Source organism: Rhinatrema bivittatum, chromosome 4, assembly GCF_901001135.1.
Source record: "Rhinatrema bivittatum chromosome 4, aRhiBiv1.1, whole genome shotgun sequence".
Classification (NCBI taxonomy): domain Eukaryota; kingdom Metazoa; phylum Chordata; class Amphibia; order Gymnophiona; family Rhinatrematidae; genus Rhinatrema; species Rhinatrema bivittatum.
In genome coordinates, this window is record NC_042618.1 from 274,082,961 (window position 1) to 274,099,610 (window position 16,650).

The 16,650-nt window shown below is 42.2% G+C and overlaps 1 protein-coding gene across 1 annotated transcript in view; it reads left to right on the top strand.

The window, feature by feature from the left end:
• Nucleotides 1-16,650, top strand: part of EFCAB6 (EF-hand calcium binding domain 6) — a 958,412-nt gene that overhangs the window by 326,491 nt on the left and 615,271 nt on the right. The window contains exon 11 of the mRNA XM_029597490.1: nt 2,915-3,045. Within this exon, the coding sequence (XP_029453350.1) occupies nt 2,915-3,045 (131 nt within the window). The remainder of the gene's footprint in view (nt 1-2,914; nt 3,046-16,650) is intronic.

A 16,650-nucleotide genomic window follows, 5' to 3' on the forward strand; every position in this document is an offset into this window, starting at 1 on the left:
AGACCACTACCTCATAACAACTTCATTCTCTATAAAAGATACTAGCCCGGCTTGCATTCCTGCGCCCTCCTTCACATACAGGAAAACTTGCTCCCCAGAAGACCTCAATAATCACCTATCACCTCAACTCCACCAACTGGACCTTACAGATCCGAACTCAGCACTTCGATCATGGAACACAATCACCGAAACTATAGCTAACAAGCTATGCCCTTCAATTACAAAAAAACCACACCAGAATTCCTCCAAAAGACAGCCCTGGTTCTCCTCAGAACTAAGAAAGCTCAAACTCCAACTAAGACAAAATGAGGCTAAATGGCGCAAAAACCCAGGAACCAACACCCTTTCAATCTACAAATCATCTCTGCACCAATACAAATCAAGCACCCTAAGATCCAAGAGGGACTATTACGCCTCGAAGATACATGACCTGGTATTCGATGCCAAAGCCCTCTTCAGCTATGTAGCCAACCTCACACAATTAAACCAACCAGAGATTCCACATGACCAAGCTCAATCGAAAGCGGAAGAATTAGCTCTATTCTTCAGCAACAAAATCAACACTCTTCTATCTCAGCTCCCCACTAACCATACTGTTCCACTAACCACTCGTCAACCCTCAATCAACTACACTCAGTTAGAAGAACTTGACACAACTTCATCCATGGAGATCCAAGGAATTCTAAGGAAAATGAAACCTTCCTCCCACCCTTCAGATCACATCCCAGCTAAACTACTACTATCAATTCCAGATTCTATCGCCAAAACACTGGCAGATATCATAAACTGCTCCCTCACTCAAGGACTCTACCCGGACAACCTCAAACTAGCCTCACTCAAACCCCTTCTCAAAAAACCAAATCTGGACCCAAACGATCCTAACAACTTCAGACCTATAGCCAACCTCCCCTTCATAGCCAAGATAATGGAAAAATTGGTAAACTCCCGACTCTCAAACTACCTTGAAGACAATAACCTACTTTTCCCATCACAATACGGATTCCGTAAAACCTTAAGCACGGAAGCCCTTCTCATCTCTATGACCGACCACATCATCCTAGGCTTAGACAAAGGACAATCCTTCCTTCTGATCCTACTCGACCTTTCGTCTGCATTTGACACGGTCAATCACTCTCTTCTCATCAACCAACTAACAGCCATAGGTATCTCGGGCACCGCCCTATCTTGGTTTAGAACCTTCCTCAGCAACAGAGGATATAAGGTTAAGATTCATAATAAAGAATCCTCTCTTCACCCTGCATCAGTAGGAGTCCCTCAGGGCTCATCCCTGTCTCCTACCTTGTTTAACATTTATCTGTTACCTTTATGTAAACTTCTCACTGACCTCAATCTCAAACACTTCCTCTACGCTGACGATATTCAGGTCCTGATCCCCATCAAGGAGTCACTCGCAAAAACACTGTCTCACTGGGTAACCTGCCTCCAAAATATCAAACAGCTTCTCACAAGTCTCAACCTTATACTAAATTCTTCAAAAACGGAACTTCTACTCATCACACCAGAAAACAGCTCCCTCACACCCACTCATCCAGCCTTACCAAATACTACACAAGTGAGAGACCTAGGAGTTCTAATTGACAATCACCTAAACCTGAAAGCGAACATCAACAAAACCACCAGAGACTGCTTTTATAAGCTCCAAGTGCTGAAAAGAATACGGCCTCTCTTCCACACACATGACTTCAGAACGATTCTACAATCAATCATTTTCGCAAAGCTGGACTATTGTAACTCCATCATGCTTGGTCTCCCTTCTTCACACACCAAACCATTGCAAATGGTCCAAAATGCCTCCGCCCGTATACTCACTAACACCAGGAGAAGAGAACACATAACCCCTATCCTGATGGGCCTCCACTGGCTGCCTATCCACTTCAGAATAATCTACAAGACCATTCTCACCATTTTCAAAAACATCCATCAATTAGCCCCAATCGATCTCCATATCCCCCTCCGATTACACTACTCAACAAGACCGACAAGAGATGCTTACAAAGGATCTCTTCAAGTACCTCCAGCCAAAACTACCAGACACATCACGCTTAGAGATCGGGCCTTCTCCACAGCTGGTCCAACTTTATGGAACGCCATTCCCCCGGATCTTAGAATGGAACCCAGCATCTCAACATTCAAGAAAAGACTCAAGACGTGGCTGTTCACGCAGGCCTTTCCTAACTCCAACATTACTTAACCTCCTCCAATCAACATTCTTCGCTAGTAATAGCATTAATAGCCAATCAACATTCTTCGCTAGTATTAGCATTAATAGCCACCTCTTATAATGTTATTATATATATATATATATATAATTATTTAATCTTCATTTTCCTTCTTACTCCTAGTTATTGATTCCCTGTTATATGTAACTGCTTTTCTGCACCATTGTTCAAATTGTAAAGTTTACTGCACCCCTGTTTCTTGTGAACCAGCATGATGGGACTACTGTCTTGAATGTTGGTATATAAAAAAACTTAAATAAATAAAAATAAATAAATAAATAAATATATAACTTGCCTCCCTTTTAACCTACTAACCCTGACCCCTGAAACTCTGCTGAGTGACTACCCTAATTTTTTTTAATTTCAGTACTTACACGCAGTCCGTAGAAGAAGAAAGTTATGCGGTTGTGGGATCCCTGCGCATACTTATGCATGACACTGACTTCATAGCTCTGTCCTGGCCTGCCCTTTTAGCTCAAAACCTTTGTAATGCCCATATCGGGAGATATGCGCATGACTGCTAGCCTTTTAAAATCCACATGGCCCGTATGCTTCCGAATCACATGCATATCTCCATGGCTTGGCCATGCTTAGGGTTTAGAAAATTTACTTGTTTGATTATTGACTTTTTAAATATTTATGAAACAGACATGTCAACTGTTTAACTGTTTCAGATTTACAAGAGAGTGGACCAGGAGTTACATTATATCATACATCAAGTCATCATGTAAATAACAACAAATTTCATCAGATGACTGCTGAAGAATGCTACAGTCAGCTTATGGATAAATTGAGAGGATTTAAGGTAAATAACTTAGGGGTAGATATTCAAAAGCCATTTAGACATATTTTCAGAGCTAACTTAAAGACCTGGCTCTTCAAACAAGCGTACCCTCAATAACCTCCCCGCCTCACTTCTCTCTTCCCCTTCTTTCCCGCCATGCCAGCTTGTAGCTGAATCCTGTACATAGTTCTGTCATACTTGTTATACAATTAGTTGATGTTTACCGGTTCTGGGTACATTTCTTTGCTAATTCTCTGTTCCTAGGTAATCCCTCCCCTGATCCCTGTTTATTGTAATTTCCACCTGCCGTTTAACTGTAAATCGATATGATGTTTCCACTAATATCGGTATAGAAAAGTTTATAAATAAATAAACTCACAAGTTATCCATCTAAGGGGGTCATTTATCAAAATGCGGTAAGGCGTTTTCGCATGCGTTAAGGGCTTATCGCATGCGAAAAGCCCCGTTTTCGCATGCGATAGGCCTTTAACGCATGCGAAAACGTGTTTACCGCATGCGATCGCACCATATCGTATGGTGCAATGCAAATTCCAAAAATAGGAGGAGTTAGGGGTGGAGTTAGCCTGCCTGTGAAGAGCTATCGCACAGCCATAACGCTGATTTTAACAACACCTCTTTCAGATGCGTTAGTAGCTGTGACCATGTGGTGAGGTTTCATTGCCATTTGTGATGTGTCCCATAAGGCTTATTTTAGACAATTTGAAGGCTCCAGAGCCCTGGGGAGGGAGGGAGGGAGGGAGAGAGAGAGAGACTGGCCATAATAGCATGGCCCATAGGCAGGTATTTGTATCCCTAGGGTAGGCCCACCTAGTAACTCGAGGTGGGGATTAGTTAAGTGTGTAGGGGGTTAGGGGCCACTTTGACATGCTACGTGACACCTACGAAAGGAACAGTGGTCTCTTGTGAAGATTTGATGGCCTTCGGAGTGAGGAAACTCATTCCAAGATGAGATTTGGGCAGTGTTCTCTCAACCTACCATCTCTCTCTCTCTCTCTCTCATTACAAATGGTCCCCCAGTGGTTGAGTGCAGGAAATACAACAGGTCTGGCACTTATCACAGAATCTGAAATGGTATCGCAATTTGCACTAACTTAGCTCTTCGCACAGGTAATTAGCGCAAATTGCGATAAATCCTATATTAGCATAAAACACACCCCTTTTGCTATCGCATGCGGTACTTACCGCATTTTGATAAATCCAGGCCTAAGTGACTGATTTACTAAGGTTTTTCTTCCAAACTGTGTCTATGGGAAAAACGCTTAGTAAATGATTCCCTAAATGTCTAATGTGACATATTCTGCCACTTATTTGGCTAAATTATATCTGGATAACTACTTATCCAGGTTTAATTGAGCCATATAAAAGGGGATCATTTTAGGGGTGTTCTCTGGAGGGGCTGAAATATCTGACTAACCTTGTCAAATATTAAATATATCCAGTTTGGTTAGCCGGATGAATTTAGACCTGCTTCTGAACAGGTCTAAAGTTATCCAGCCTTGTTTGGCCAGATAACTTGCTACTTAAATGTATATCTTTAGAAGATATCAGGTTAAGTAGCGCTGACAGCCAAGTTAAAATAAAGTTAAGTGGCCTGTAGCCTGATTCTTCCCCCTCCCTCCCCCCCCCCCCCCTCCAAATTTTGCATATGGCCTGTTGGGCCGTGCACCCCATCCTGAAATATATGAAATTGCTACAGTCAGCAGACTGCTGCCCCCACCCCATCTTAATCCATTCCCGTTTCAAAACTGGTATTACTCCAGCTTCACTTCCCCACTCCTTCCCACCTATCCGCAGTTTCAAAAGGCTGGTCTGAATACCCCATCCCACCCCCCAATATAAAAAAAAAACACCCCTTCTGAGAGCGAGGTCTCAACTCACTCATTCCTGGCGATCCAGAGATGTGTGCCTGAAGCAGAGCTGGAAGCATAAACTACCCACAGTTTACACTTCCAGTGCTAGAAGAGTAAGATACATAAACCACCAGTGTTACTGTCAAAAGAATCTAATACCAGGCTGGATAATGACTGGAGATATTTAAAATTTGCCATTTAGCTGGATAACCTGTGCATTATTCAGCTTAAATTTATTTATTTTTTTATCTTGCTGGGCAGACTGGATGGGCCGTTTGGTCTTCTTCTGCCGTCATTTCTATGTTTCTATGTTTCTATGTTTATATACCGAAGTTTTGTACATGCCTTCACTCTGGTTTACAGATCTAACAACTTATTACAGTTAATGTCATAATGGATATAACAATGGGTGTCATAACAAATATAATTATAACAACTTCTTACAATCAATGTCATAACGGTTAAAACAGGTACAATTATTTGTGATTTAACTTTATTAGAAGTAGCATGGTGATGTTTCGATTTGCTAAAGTTAGCTTGGTTGCGTTTGAATTTGTTAACAGTTGGGGTAATTATTGGCTATATTAGGGGTAATGTTGGGGTACATTGGGGTACATTATTGTCTACATTGTTCATTGGGGTACAATGTACATTGTACATGTACATTGGGGTACATTATTGGCTACATTGGGGTAATTACTGGCTATATCCGGAGCAGGCCGCACAGACTGGAAGCCGCACCTCCCCCCAGCCGTGGATGGTCCCCACGTGGTGACATCAGCAGGAGGCGTGTTCATCAAATTTACTTTTAAAGTAAGGCTTTGCCCTACTTACTTTCTCTTTGCCGCTGCCTCGCTGCCCGCTCGCTGCCCGTCCCCAGCCCCTTCTTCCCGCGATCGGCAGGCGACTCATCGGGGTCCGGAGCAGGCCGCACCAACTCAAAGCCACACCTCCCTCCGGCCGTGGATGGGCCCCTATGTGGTTACATCAGCAGGAGGCGTGTTCTTCTCCGCCCACCCCCAGCACCTCACGTCCAACCTAGAAGGCCATTCTAAGTAACAGGTTAGCCCTCGGCGTCTCGCGCCGAAGGAGCGCGACCAAGGGGCCTGCCCCTTTGTGTGCCCCTTCTTGTCGATCCCTTCTGCCGTTCCCCTCATCAAGCCTGCTCAACCAACTAACATAGCGAACACACCTCTTCCTTCTGCACCTTACAGCCCCATGCTCCCCTCTGTACCCCTTCTACCAACATCACACCTTTCACACCGCAATAATCAAGAACTCTCACCTCCCCACACACTCAAACAATCATGACTACTCATCCCATTCCCATCATTAAACACCAAACCTGCAAAAACACATCACTCAACATATGCACCCCCACAGTACACCGAAAATCCCTCATCCCCATCACATCTCTCCTCTCACGCAATTTCTCACCCTAACTGCACTATCCATCATCCTCTTCAATTCACCATCACTGAGTAAAAAAGCCCCCATTCTTAATGCCTCCTCCTCGACTGTAAACCCGACATATGTGCAATCATTGAAACTTGGCTAAAACAAACAGACACTGTCCTTCTCAACCAACTCCCTAACCAATCATACGACATATACTCCATTCCTAGGCCCAAGAAAAAAGGCGGAGGAATACTACTTGCTGCCAAAAAGTCTCTCAACTTAAAACACATAAACTGCAATACACCACATAGAATAGAAATCGGACTCTTTAAATCCCGAGAACTGCAAATATGCCTAGTATACGCCCCCCCAAACCAACTTCAGCTTAACCCCTCACCCCTCATAGAATATATCACAGTCAACCTCAACACAGACACACCTACCATCATCCTAGGAGATTGACGTAGATGACACCCACCCCTTATCTTCTTGTGAATCTTTTCTCAGCTCCCTGAATGCAATAGGCTTCCAGCAACTCATCATCACCCCCACGCACAAAACCGGACACTCCCTCGATCTGATTTTCATCAACTCCCCCATCCTCGCCCATCAGCCCCTTCCTATACACCCTCGGACCCTCCATTCACTTATAAAAGCTCACTTATCTCTGAAGACATCTACAACCCCCCCCCCCCCCAATAGCAACAATAACTTTCATTTCAGAAAACCCTGTAACAAAGACGACTTAATCACTGTCCTCAGCAATGCCCTCTGCAACCTAGACCTTACAAACCCTGATTTAGCTCTCTCCACCTGGACCAACCTCACAACAAGCATAGCCAATAACCTCTGCCCCATCACAACCAAAGAAATAAACCTAACTCAGCGCACAAAAAAACCATGGTACACCACAGCCCTAAAAGAACTCAAACGCAACCTTAGATTGCTTGAAAAAAAAATGGTGCAAAAACCCCTCACCCACCCAACTCTCCATTTACAGATCCTCCTTACACTCCTATAGACTCAACATACTCAAAACTAAACGTGACCACTTTGCAGCAAAAATTCATGATTACCAATACAACCCCAAGGCCCTCTTCGCCTACTTTACAGAAGTCACCAAAATAGCACCACCCCCCATCCCCGATGTGGAATCTAAAGTCAAATGCGAAGAACTCACCCTATTCTTCCATTAAAAAATAGCGAAACTACTGCTTCGTCCGCCCACCCCATCTCCCCTAGCTACCTCACTCGGCCCTAGCTACCTCATAACGCTACTATGGACATGATAGACACTACCTCCACCTTAAAAATTGAAACGATCTTAAAGAAGCTCAAGCCCTCCTCGCACCCAAACGACACCCTACCCACCAAAGCACTGCTAGGCATCCCAAACATAATCGCCAAGCCCCTAGCACAAATAATCAACTGTTTACTCACCATTGGCATGGTCCCCGATTCTTTAAAACTTGCCATGGTCAAACCCATCCTAAAAAAACACAACCTTGACCCCTCAGACCTCTCTAACTACGATCCATCTCCAACCTCCCCTTCCTCGCCAAAATTATGGAAAAAGTCGTCAATACCCAACTCTCAACTTACCTCAAAACCCACAACATCCTTGCACGCAGTCAGTTCGGTTTCCAAAAATTCTTTAACATGGAAACCCTACAACTCACACTTACAGACACCATCCTCAAAGGATTAGATCAAGGCCATTCATACATCCTCGCACTACTTGACATCTCCGCTGACTTTGATACCGTTAACCATGACATTCTTATCAGATGCCTCGCAGAAATTGGTATCAAAGGATCAGCCCTCCTCTGGTTCACGTCATACCTGGCAAACAGGAATTATATTGTTAAAATTGGAAACTCAAAATCCTCTCCCACCCAACTTACTCAAGGTATCCCCCAAGGTTCCTCCCTTTCTTCCACCCTTTTTAACATCTACCTCCTTCCCCTCTGCCAGCTCCTCACAGATTTCGGCATCCCACACTTCATCTACGCGGACAATGTCCAACCTCTCATTCCCATCCAAGAATCACTATCCAAATCTATCAAAATCTGGGAGAATTGCCTCGACGCTATAAATCGCCTCCTCAACAACCTCCACCTGGCCCTGAACACAACAAAAACTGAACTCATCCTCATCTCTCATCATAACATCTCCAGTCACCCCTCACTCAGTAACCCCTCTGTTACTACCACCACTTTCCAACAGCATGCCCGAAATCTTGGAGTTATCATAGATAGTCAACTGAACTTCAAAAAATTCATCAATGCAACTATAAAAGACTCTTTTTTCAAACTCCAAGTCCTCAAAAAACTGAAACCTCTCCTCCACCTTAATGACTTCTGCACTGTCGTGCAAGCCACGATACTTACAAAAATAGACTATTGTTAACTCTCTTCTCCTAGGCCTCCTCGCTTCATACATTAAACCATTATAAATCCTTCAAAATGCAGCCGCCAGAATACTAACTAACACACGAAAAACAGATCACATTACACCTACACTCAAGGAACTTCACTGGCTCCCCATCTCCGCTCGCATTCTTTACAAGAGCCTATCAATTCTGCATAAAACAATCCACAACAGTAACATGCACTGGTTGGACAACTCCCTCCGCCTACACGCCCCTAAACGACCCACCAGATCAGCAAACAAGGGCGCCCTCCACATCCCTTCACACAAGACTCATCATCTGATATCCACAAGAGAGCGTGCCCTCACTATAGCAGGACCCAACCACTGGAACTCCATACCAACAGACCTTCATCTTGAGGCATGTATGCAAAAATTTTTTAAAAAGCTAAAAACATGGCTTTTTAAGCAAGCATTCCAATAATAACCTACTAGATATCGCTGCCAACTGTAAATAATACCTGCAATCCTTGGTCTCAAAATTTCTCACTTGTAAATAATAGTATTTTATTATGCTATCTATAAACAATAGTTGCAATATTCTGTTATTAACTCTGCTTTCCCCTCTCCATGTTGTATTTCCCTGTTCAATGTACCTTTTCTCTTGTTCTTGAGTTACATGTAAACCGATATGATGTTCCCACTAATACCGGTATATAAAAATTTTAAATATATAATAAATAAATACATTAGATTTACTAGTAGTTTAGGTAATCGATGTTTACTGTTGCACATTTTGACCAAGTTTTAAAGTTCAAAGGTTTCTTATCTTGTTGTGTATATTTGGTGGTGATTTTGTTAGCCGATACTGTCTTTGTAAGTTTGTTTAAATAGGAATGTTTTGAGTTGTTTTTTGAAAAGTTTCTTGTCATTTTGTAGCCTAAGGTTTTCAGGTAGTGAATTCCATAGGCAAGGTCCAGCTATTGAAGCTGCTCTTTCTCTCAATGTAGTTAGGCTAGCAGTTGTTACTGATGGGATGGCGAGCAGAGCTTTATTAGCTGATCTCGTGTTGCGTTGATGGATATGTTTTCTGAATATATTATTTAAGTATTATTTTTTGTTGTTGTTTATGTTTTTGTGTATTATGGAGAGTAGTTTGTATTCTATGCATTTCACTATGGGCAGCCAATGTAGTTCCTTTAGTACTGGGGTGATGTGTTCCAATCTTTTGTGATTGGTGAGTATTCTCGCTGTGGTGTTCTGTAGTAGCTGAAGGGGGCGTGTGGTTGATTTGGGTAATCCTATTAGTAGTGAGTTGCAGTAATCGAAGGTTATGAATATTAGGGATTGAAGAATGGTTCTGAAATCCGGTTAGTTTAGAAGTGGTTTTTGTCTCTTAATTATAGATAGTTTGTAGAATCCTTCTTTGGTTTTCATGGTTATATGTTTTATTGAAATTCAGTTCAGGGTCGATCCAAATCCCCAGGTCTTTTAAATTTTCGTTTAGTTTGATCATGGTGTTGGTGTTGACAGCTTGTATTGAGTTCTTGGGTTGGTTATGTTGGCTTTTTCTTTCAAGCAGTATACATTCGGTCTTTTCCATGTTAAGGCTTAAATTCATGTGATTTAGAGTATTTTTTATTATGGTGAGATGTGTGATGGCTAGTTTGATAGCATTTTCAATGGTGTTCGTTACCGGAATGAGTAGTTGGATGTCATCTGCGTACATATAGGGGAAGATTTTAAAAAAGTACGCGCGCATACTTTTGTTTGCGCCCCCGCCGCAAACAAGAGTACGCCGGATTTTAATAGATACGTGCATAGCCGCGCATATCTTTTAAAATCCGGGGTCGGTGCATGCAAGGCTGCACAAAATCGGCAGCCTGTGCGCGCCGAGCCATGCAGCCTGCCTCCGTTCCCTATTTCGGAGCGGCCTCGGAGGGAACTTTCTTTCCGTTGCCTCCCACCTTCCCCTCCCTTCCCCACCCCCCAGTCCTATCTAACCCCCCCTCCCCCCACACCTTTATTATAAAAGTTACGCGTGCGCCGGCTGGCTGCCGGCAAGCAATTCCCCAACCCAGAAGCAGTTTTGGAGGCCTCGGCCACACCCCCGAAATGCCCCCAGGCCGGAACCAAGTCAGTGACCCCGCCCCCGGAATGCCCCCCGATGACGCACTGCCGCGATACACCCCCGACACCCCCCCAGGAAATCCCCGGGGCTTACGCATGCCCCGGGGCTTGTGCGCGCCGCCGAGCCTATGCAACATAGGTTCGGCACACACAGGGGGTGGAAGGGGCAGCTTTTCGGGGGTTATGCGCGTACCCCTTTGAAAATCTGCCCCATAGTAATTATGTTGAGGCTTGAAAGTAGTTGGCATAAGGGGAGTAAGTAGATGTTGAATAATGTGGCAGATAGGGCAGATCCCTGTGGTACTCTGGTTTCAAGAGGAATTAGATCTGAGATGGATTTGTTAATATTTATCTGAAATTATCTGTTTTGAAGAAACAAATTGAACCAGTTTAATGTTTTTCCAGTTAGGCCAATTTCAGATAGTCTATGGGGAAGTGTTTTATGGTCGACCGTATCAAAGGCTGCTGATAGGTCCAGTAGTATGAGGATGTATTGTTGTCCTTTGTTGAAACCTTTTAGTATTGTGTTGGATAAGTTGAGAAGTAGTGTTTCTGTGCTGTGGGATTTCCGGAATCCATGTTGTGTGGGGTATAGAATGTTGTTTAGATCTAGATGTTCATTCAATTGTTTTAGGACCACATTTCTTTTAGTTTGTTCAGGAATGGTAGGATTGAGATGGGGGCGGTAGTTATTGAGTTCAGTAGGGTCCAAGTTCTTTTTTTTAATGATGGGTTTGATTGTTGCCATTTTGAGGGTGTCTGGGAGATCGCCTTCTTCGAGTGATTTGTTAATGATTGCAGTGATGATTGGGGTGATGGTGTGGGATAGCTCTTTCAGGGTTCGAGTTGGTATTTTGTCAAGATCGTGGCTTGCTGGGTTTAGGGATCTGATTAGATTCTCAGTTTCAATGGACGATATGGTTTCAAATGTTGACCATGGTGTTCTTTTAATGTTGTTTAGTTGTATGTTTAGTTTGGGTGTTTTGATAATTTTATCTGTAATTTTACATATTTTGTTTTTGAAGAACATTGCTAGATCTTGGCTTAGATTTTTGTTTGCATGGGTGTTAGAGTTGCTCTTGTCTGAGGTTATGTTTTTTACTAGGTTGAACAGGGTTTTTGAGTTGTTTGCATGGTTTTGGATTTTTGTGCTGTAGTATTGTCTTTTAGTGTTGTTTATTTAATTGTATATAATTCTTACCATGTAAGCAATTACTCTCTGCTTACATGCACCGCTCTCCAGTTAGAAATTGTTAATCTATCCTTTTTTTCTAACAGCCTTGTTAAGAACATAAGAACATAAGAAATTGCCATGCTCGGTCAGACCAAGGGTCCATCAAGCCCAACATCCTGTTTCCAGCAGAAGCCAAACCAGGCCACAAGAACCTGGCAATTACCCAAACACTAAGAAGATCCCATGCGACTGATGCAATTAATAGCAGTGGCTATTCCCTAAGTAAACTTGATTAATAGCCGTTAATGGACTTCTCCAAGAACTTATCCAAACCTTTTTTGAACCCAGCTACACTAACTGCACTAACCACATCCTCTGGAAACAAATTCCAGAGCTTTATTGTGCGTTGAGTGAAAAAGAATTTTCTCCGATTAGTCTTAAATGTGCTACTTGCTAACTTCATGGAATGCCCCCTAGTCCTTCTATTATTTGAAAGTGTAAATAACCGATTCACATCTACTCTTTCAAGACCTCTCATGATCTTAAACACCTCTATCATATCCCCCCTCAGCCGTCTCTTCTCCAAGCTGAACAGCCCTAACCTCTTCAGCCTTTCCTCATAGGGGAGCTGTTCCATCCCCTTTATCATTTTGGTTGCCCTTCTCTGTACCTTCTCCATCGTAAATATATCTTTTTTGAGATGCGGTGACCAGAATTGTACACAGTATTCCTGGTGCGTCTTACCATGGAGCGATATAGAGGCATTATGACATTTTCCATTTTATTAACCATTCCCTTCCTAATAATTCCTAACATTCTGTTTGCTTTTTTGACTGCTGCAGCACACTGAGCCGACTATTTTAAAGCTCCTAATATGGAACCTAACATCGTGTAACTACAGCAAGGGTTATTTTTCCCTATATGCAACACCTTGCACTTGTCTACATTAAATTTCATCTGCCATTTGTTCCACATTCCCTGTTGTAATGTAACTTTCGCTTTCAGTGTTAAATGGTTTTCTCCCCCTAGTTTATTGTAAACCGGTATGATAAGACCTAGTCTTGAGCATCGGTATATTAAAAGAATTTAAATAAATAAATAAATAAATACATTTATTAGGTTTTTGTAGATTGCTAGGTAGGTTCGATATCTGGCTAGCATCAGGGAGTATTTGTTTTTCGCCATTCTTTTTTCTTTTTTCTGAGTGTTGATTTGGCACTTCTTAGTTCTGTTGAACCATGGATTATCATTATTTCTTTTGTTATTAATCTGTTTTGGCTTTGAATAGAGGCCTCTGGGTTTATTGCATAAAAATAGTTGTTCATTATCTCTTTTTTCGTATAATTTTTTAATGACCCACTTAACCCCCTCATTTATCAAAATGCGCTAAGGGCTTATCGCATGCGAAAAGTGCTGTTAACGCATATGATAAGCCCTTAACGATAGCACCATATCATATGGTGCGATGCCAATCCGAAAAACAGAAGGAGTGGACTGGGTTTACTGTTTTGTGAAGCCCTATCACATGGCTGTACCGCTGATATTTGCTACAACTGTTTCAGAGTGTTAAATTGTGAGATAGCTTGCATTACAGCTGTACTGCCCATTGCGATGTTTTTTGCAGATGCTGGTTACAGTACTTTGAAGCTCCCAGAGCATTCACCTAGCTATCAGAGATGTGAGAGACTAGCCATAATGCCCTGACCTTAGATACGTATTTATATCTCTATAGGAGGCCCACCTAGAAACTCAAGGTGAGGTTTAGGTATTAGTGTAGGGGGTTAGGGGCCACGTTGACATTCAATGTGAGACATATGAACAGAACAGTGCTCTCTTGTGAACATTTGATGACCCTCGGAGTGAGAAAACTCACCCAAAGATGAGATTTGTGCAATGTTCTCTCAACTTAGCTTGATGTTACCCAGGTAGAGAGTCCATCAAGCTAGGTTGAGAGAACATTGCACAAATCTCATCTTTGGGCGAGTTTCCTCACTCCAAGGGTTATCAAATGTTCAAAAGAGAGTACTGTTCTGTTCGTACGTCTCACATTGAATATCAAAGTGGCCCATAACCCCCTACACTAATACCTAAACCTCACCTTGACTTTCTAGGTGGGCCTCCCATAGAGATATAAATACATATCCTTATGGCTAGTCTCTCCTTCTCTCTCTCTCTCTCTCTCTCTCTCTCTCTCATAAGTTCCACCAATTTTCAAAGCAGACTTATAGAAATTGTATTTTATTTTTATCCCAACCCATTACCCTAGAGTCTAACAGAATCTCACCCCATACCAAGATGACAAATCAACACATACCCACTATTAAACACTTCAACTATTCTTACAAACCTGAGAGACACAACCAAAATTTTTCATTTCATATAACACTTACTCCTATTATGGTAACGCCTATTACACAAATGTTAGGTCTGTTAACATTCTCAGTACTATTATTAAACACACAATCACAACTAAAAAAGGCCACACTACTGAGTGATATACTCACTGAAGAAGCTCCGGACATTTGTGCGATCACAGAATCATGGCTGAAGGACACTGACACAGCTATAATAAATCAACTTCCCACTGATGCATACAACATTTTTTCTATCCCAAGGAACAAAAAAAAAGGAGGAGGTCTCCTCCTTGCTGCCAAAAAGAAATTGAACCTCTCATTACAAGCCATTCCTCTCCCTCAAAAAATTGAGATTGGCCTATTTAAATCCAAGACACTTCAAGTCTGCCTAATCTATGCTCCCCCAAACATTCTTGAAAATAATCCATCTTTACTCACAGAATTCATTGCCAAATACATTAAAACCCAGGTACCAGCTATTATTCTGGGAGACCTGAACCTGCACATGGACCGCATCCCACTATCTCCAGCCTGTGAAGCATTCATGACTTCACTAAATGCACTAGGATTTCAACAAGCAGTGACAAATCCCACACACAAAGCTGGCCATACTCTTGATGTTATATTTACCAATTTGATCATTCAAATAGACCTGCCCCGCTGTACCCCGATACCGTTGTCAGACCACTACCGAATCGATACATGCTGCACTATTAAGCACCCTCCACCCACTTCTCTCGGCAAGAAAACGATCTCCTTCCGTAAACAGGGGCAAATAGAAGACATTATGAATGCACTATCTGAAGACCTAAAAGAATTAGACCTCACTGATGCTGACACCGCCTCCTCATCTTGGTTCCAAATTACAAGCAATATAGCAAACAAGCTCTGCCCCTTTCAAACCAAAGAAATCAACACTGAAAAGATTAACAAAAAACCATGGTACACACCAGAATTAAAGTCAATAAAAATGGAGCTCCGCAAATCTGAAAAGGAGTGGCGTAGAAAACAAAATACAACAACTCTTCAAAAATTCAAGGCTTTACTCCACCGCTACCGCCAAACCACTGACAAAGTAAAAAAGGACTATTATGCAGCGAAAATCCACCAATATCAATTCAATCCACACGCATTATTCCAATACGTAAAAAGCCTCGTTATTACTCCACTCAATACATTCTCTAATAACGATGACGAATCAAAATGTGAGCAACTTGCCGACTACTTCAGCAACAAAATACAATCTATTATGTCTCGCTTTAACTCACAAAATCTACCTGATTTATCAGCAAGGACCAACTGTTCCTACAACAACAAATAATCTCCAGCTTCTCTTTCTACCTCCACTATACAACCATCTCCAACCACACATAAAGAAATAATGAAACAAGGCTTACCATTCTAGAAAATACATCCCAGATAGAAGTAGAATCAATACTAAAGAAAATTAAACCAGCTATACACCCTTCAGACACTATGCCCATGAAAACACTTCTATCTTTCCGCTCCATCATAGCGAAACCCATAGCAAAGATACTCAACAAATCGATCACACTGGGCACAGTTCCTTCTCAACTTAAACATGCCATCATAAAACCAACTCTTAAAAAATCTAACCTAGACACCTCGGACCCTGCGAACTATCGGCCAGTTTCGAACCTTCCCTTCCTATCCAAAATTTTGGAAAGAATCATTAATAAACAACTCTCCGAATACCTTGACGAACATCAATTACTCTTCCCATCTCAATATGGATTCAGAAAGCACCACAGCACAGAAACTCTCCTCCTATCACTATCAGAATCACTCCTAAAAGCCCTAGACTCTGGTCACTCATACATACTTGCCCTTCTGGATATATCTGCTGCCTTTGACACTGTAAATCACAACACACTTGTCACACGCCTTTCTGAAATAGGAATTTCTGGCACTGCTCTACTCTGGTTCCAATCCTACCTGACCAACAGGACTTATAGTGTTAAAAGTGGACAATGTGAATCTAAACCTAGAAGTCTCACACAAGGAGTACCCCAAGGATCTGCTCTTTCATCAATGCTGTTTAATATTTATCTAACTCCTCTATGCCGCCTTGTATCAAAACTGGGTTTCCAACACTTTATCTATGCAGATGATGTGCAGATTCTCATACCTATAAAAAAAAACTCTCTTTTAAGTGCTCTGAACACTTGGAATGCAGCCCTCACTGAAATAAAAAAACTTCTCACCGACAACTTTCTAGCTATCAATACTAACAAGACAGAACTTCTCTTCATATCACCTGTAAACAACTCCACACAGAACACAACAGTCCTACCCCAAGGCTACCCTC